General features: G+C 34.7%; 1 protein-coding gene across 1 annotated transcript; it reads right to left on the bottom strand.

Moving 5' to 3' along the window:
* Positions 1-994: 994 nt before the first annotated feature.
* Positions 995-2,508, bottom strand: LOC148176335 (uncharacterized). The gene is made up of 2 exons (XM_088035043.1): positions 2,376-2,508; positions 995-1,365 (listed from the first exon to the last, which is right to left on the bottom strand). The coding sequence occupies exons 1-2, from the start codon at positions 2,506-2,508 to the stop codon at positions 995-997; spliced, it is 504 nt and encodes a 167-aa protein (XP_087891169.1).
* Between the last annotated feature and the right edge of the window lie 2,700 nt (positions 2,509-5,208).

Raw genomic sequence — 5,208 nt, 5'->3', positions numbered from 1 at the left:
ATTGTCTTCAAAATTTGGGAAAAAATGCTGTTTTATCAAGTTAGTTTCCAATTTCATTACGTCAAAGTTGGGAACCACGTTTGCACCCATCTGTTAACATTTTGTGTCACAAATGACATCTATCCTTTGGCTCGCTTTAGATTGTAACAAAAGTTTTACTTGGTGAAATTGTCGCTTTGTCGATGTTAATTAACGATTTCTGGTGCCCATAAAGTGCAACATGCCCGTGTTAATCAAAATTAACTTTTATAAGAGTGAATGAAGTGACTTCTGAAATTTTGGTGTAAACGTAGTTTGCCGCTGCGCTGTCATAATTTTAAAAACTAACTTGATAAAACAACGTTTTTTTCGCAAATTTTAAACACAATTTGCATTAGGTTTAAAATAAAAACTCAGATATTTGTATCACAGTTATGTTGAAAAAAAATTGAATTTGCGAATATTTCCGCAAAATCTCAAAAATCGCTAAAAATTATACTTCTTAGGCGTCGCGACGCCAAAACTATTGGTGATAAAAAACCAATTTTTTGCGTCAGCTTCTAGAGCTTTGTCAACTATGAGCGTATCCAAATTTTCAAAATTGTAACTTTAAAATTAATGACGATTTTGGGGGTGGACACAAGTGTTGCCGGACCCTGTATATTATTATTTTTCAAAGTTGAAAAAATAATGTATCTTCGCTATTATATTGTGAAGTGCTAGGGCAAGGAGAAGGATCGCTGTGATACTGGGAACTAGGACAGGGAGAAGGGTCGTTACAGAATGGAGAAATACTTGGGCAAGGAGAACAGGGCTGTAAATTTTCCGTTTTCTGAAGATCTTGCAGTTGTGCAGCAAAAACAATATTGCTGATCTCCATTTTCACTTTAACTTCTTCCTGCGGAGATGATTTTTTGACAGTTTTTGCCAAACTTAAAAAAAAACATTTCCGTTTCATCATCATGAGAGGGTGGTGGAGCGGCCACTTGCATAGCCCGTATTCGACTGTTGTTTCTCATAACACCATCTCATTGACAGCATTGTCCAAACGCCTCTTTTTATTTGATTTTGGCAAATTAGATGGATTTGCTGGCAGTGAGGTGGTGACAAATGAGACGTCTCTGGTAACAATTGATTGACTCTCTTCTGTGTCTCCCTGTTCCTCATGAACCGAATTTTGAAGAGATTCTTGAGAACATTGCGTTTCTTCAATATTCCCCACAGTTGACCTTGGGTCTAATGTAGGACTCACAAAAGACATTACGTCTTCAAATTTCCATTTAATATACGTTTTTGAGGCTTGGCCGCTTTTCGTTTTTCGCCTCCGCAAGGCATTTCTGTATGCATTACGCAGCTTAATAAACCACGCATCCTTGCATTCTTCACCTATAAAACTCATTAAAAATATTTAAAAAAATTATGGTTGCAGGTTTTTGGCAACAGGCAATTCATATAGGTTTTTGGGATTTTCTTTTTAGATGGGATTTTCCACCGTTTCAAAGATTGTACGAGAGTGCTGTTTACTTATTTGGGAAACTTTGCAACCGATTTATATGGCCAGATAAGAACCGTTGGTTAGAAATTTCCAAAGATTTTGAAAATACATGGAATCCTCATTGTGTAGCCGCGTTAGACGGAAAACATGTTCAAATACGTTGCTCTAATGGAGGAGGCTCAGCCTTCTACAACTACAAAGGAACACATTCCATCGTACTTTTAGCCATGGTGGATGCTAATTATAAGTTTATTTATATTGATGTAGGAGCATATGAAAGAAGCAGCGATGGTGGAACTTTCAAAAGATCATCATTTGGCAGAAGACTTTCTGAAGATAAATCGAAGTTGCCTAGAGAAAATCGTCTTCAATCATCAACTGAGTCATTTCCATATGTTGTGGTTGGTGACGAGGCTTTTCCTTTGAAAATTAATTTGATGCACCCATACAGCAGGAATTCAATTACAAGTGATGAGGAAAAAATTTACAATTATAGACATTCAAGAGCAAGGCGCACCGTTGAAAATGCGTTTGGAATATTGGCGGGGCGGTGGCAAATATTTTTGAAGCCCATTGAGACTCAACCTCAAATGGCTGATTACATCATTTTAGCGACGTGTTGCCTGCATAATATGCTTCGAAATAATACCGAAGCGATGTCCTCTTTTGAACAGAGAGTTCACGTTAATGAGCAAGAGATTAACGGTTTTGAAAATATGGGTGGTATTAGGAGAAATCCTGTTCGTGAAGCAACAGTGGCCAGAAATAAATTTAAAAGACACTTTGTTTCTCCCACCGGAACAGCGAGCTGTCCATGGCAATCGAAAGGGAAGAATATAGACTTTTAATTTATATAAGAAAATGTATCCAAAATCACATTAATAAAAAAGTTAACTTTTACCAGTAATTCCCACCACTTCAGCAATTTGGCTCCAAGCCTTCCTCCTCGCCAATTGATTTCTATAATCTTTGCAAAATGGGTCATATAGCAAAGGATATTTCCGTACACTTTCAATTAATATTTCTTCGTCCATGATGGTGTTCTTCTCACACGCCTGACGAAATCTAAACTGTTTGAATGCGTGTTTCCTCGAAGCCTCAGCTTAATGGACACACTTCTATTCAAAACTATGCTTTTATTTTTTTTGAGCCGCGTGGTCACACGTGTGCTCTCCTCACGTCAGCGTAATGTAAATGCACCTTTATTCTCAATTTAATCGAAACGTAGAAATGGGACCATCAACCTCGAAATGTGCGGCCCCAGTTGCCCTCACTAATTGCAAAATTGTTACAATAAACGACAATAATTATAACACAAATTATAAATAAAAGCGTTTTTTTGAAGTTTGGTAGTAATTTTCCACCGCAATCGTAGAAAATCGCATTTCCACCGCAATCGTAGAAAAAGTATAGTACGCAACTCTAGGGTAAGGCGACTTACGTTTACTCGCAAAATATCGCACTCCGCTAACGCCTCGTGCTTACAATTTTTCGCTCGTGTGTAATACGCTTCTTACCCTACACGTTACGTAATATACTATTTTTGACGACCAGCGATAAAAATCAACGAACTGACATTTGATTAACACTTTTGATGACATGTAGGAACTATGCAAATTGATAATAAATGTTGTTCGATTGACTTCCACGAGATGCTACACTAGTGGTTACTTTGCAACAATATTTTTTGGCCTTTTGAACTAAAAAGTTGACTTTTCAGTCGTATCCAGAGCAATTAGTAACCTTTCAGTTACACTTACCATCGTATTCATTAAAAACTAGGACACTCAAATTTTCATAGTGTAAATTAGGCTAAATGAAAATGTCAATTATAAACTTCTATCAATCAACTTTATGTCATTAACTTCTGTCAGTCCTAAATATGCCACAACTGTATCCTTTTCAAAAAGCAGTTATCCAAATCAGACTTCATAAACAAGTAAGCATAAGAAGAATTGCAAATGAACCTGAAGTACACAAAACTACGGTTTTGCTGCAAAAAAGAAAATTCGGGAAAATGGAACTATAATTCGCAAGCGGGGAACAGGTTCTAAAAAAATTTCCAATATTAATCAAGACAACGCACTTCTAGTTATTTTATTATTATCTTTAAGTTTTCAATACATTAAAAATTGTATAAAAAAGGTATGAAAGAGGTTTTAGTGCAAAATGTCAGTGGGAGTAAAACCTTGGTTGAATCTTAAACTTGTGTGTGCTGCTAACTGTGTCTCTTAATTAGAACTTTAAATTTGCGTCATCTGCATGTTTCATACAAAAGGCTCAAAAACAATTCTTGGCTTTTATTGTTGGTCCCACCAATACTAGAAAAAAATAAAAATCGTAGATTGAAGATTGTTACGTTTTACTTACTGGTATAAATTTTTTTTCCTAATTAAGCTAGGTAATAGTTTTCGCTTCAAGTTACAGCGATGCTGGTACACCCATTAAAATTTGTTTCACCTGTTAAGTACGTTGAAATATTTACACCACTAATTTTTTTTTTTGAAATGACATAATTATGACATTTTGCTGTCCTAGTTTTATATGAATACGATAGTACAATGCGGTAAAAAAGTCCAATTACACTGACCGTTCAGCAGTAATTGGGATGAAAGTAACCTTTGTCATAATAAAGATTGGTCACCAAAGTACTATTTACACAAGTTATTTTACTAATCAAAATGATATTTATACCTTTAAAATCAAAATAAAAAAAACATTTTTGACAGTGCTGCCATCTATTAGAAGATGACGAAAACTGCAAGTGTCAGATTTGACACTTCTCATGGGTTTGGAAAAATGCAATTAAGTTCATTATTAATTAAACGTTTTTCGGCCAAGAATAGTAATAGAAACCAGCAGTGCACGTGGTTTATTTCAATTCTTGTACTTAACAAATACAATTTCAAAATGTGCATGTGCCATATTAAGTGTGACTATAAATAAAATAACATACAGTGTTTCTATAAAAGAATATAGCATCCTTTGTATCTTGAGAAACAAAAGACCAATAGTCAAGATTTGCTACTTATTTCAGATAGTGACTAATATTGAATCAATTTCTGAATTTAAATAGACAAAACTGGAAACAAGCATACAATGGATGTGAAAACAACTGTCAACACTGTCAAATTTTTAAAGTTGACGTTTCTTACAACATTGAAGTTCAGGTTCGCCTAAAAGGGTCACATTTTGACTTGTTTTCAACGTCAACTGTGGTGTAAGGTATATTTTATTTTGTAGAAAATTAGTATACAATTTTCTTAATGTTGTTTTAGGCTATAAATAATCGAAATTGCTTAGAAGAAAGCTCGAATAACCTGTAACCACCACTAAATATGTATGCTTTTACTATAATTATACTATACGTACTATCAGTGCCATGTTGTAATTAAGCGAAATATTCTCAGAACATTGAATTTTAAACGTAGGGGCTACCATCATCAAAAACATTAAATACGTCTTTCTATTCTTTTCGTTCCAATCGTACCATTCGACTTGATTCAACTCTTCTAAAATATCTGCAGACTTTGACAGAAAAATAAAATTAGCAGTTACTTTCAGTTACGACTTACCAAGTTATCTATTTCTTGACCGCTAGCTACTAATCCCGCTAACGTCAGAAATGATATTGTTGCTAACATTGTAATTCGAAAAGACTGAGACAATATGGAACCTTCAAACTGAAATAGCTATTAACGAACTTACATAGAAATGTTATGGAATTAATTACA

The sequence above is a fragment of the Gnatocerus cornutus genome, chromosome 4, assembly GCF_029298725.1.
Source record: "Gnatocerus cornutus isolate USDA-ARS CGAHR chromosome 4, icGnaCorn1.1, whole genome shotgun sequence".
Lineage (NCBI taxonomy): Eukaryota > Metazoa > Arthropoda > Insecta > Coleoptera > Tenebrionidae > Gnatocerus > Gnatocerus cornutus.
The sequence above is the reverse complement of the archived record's forward strand: the minus strand, read 5'-3'. Positions and strand labels throughout refer to the sequence as shown.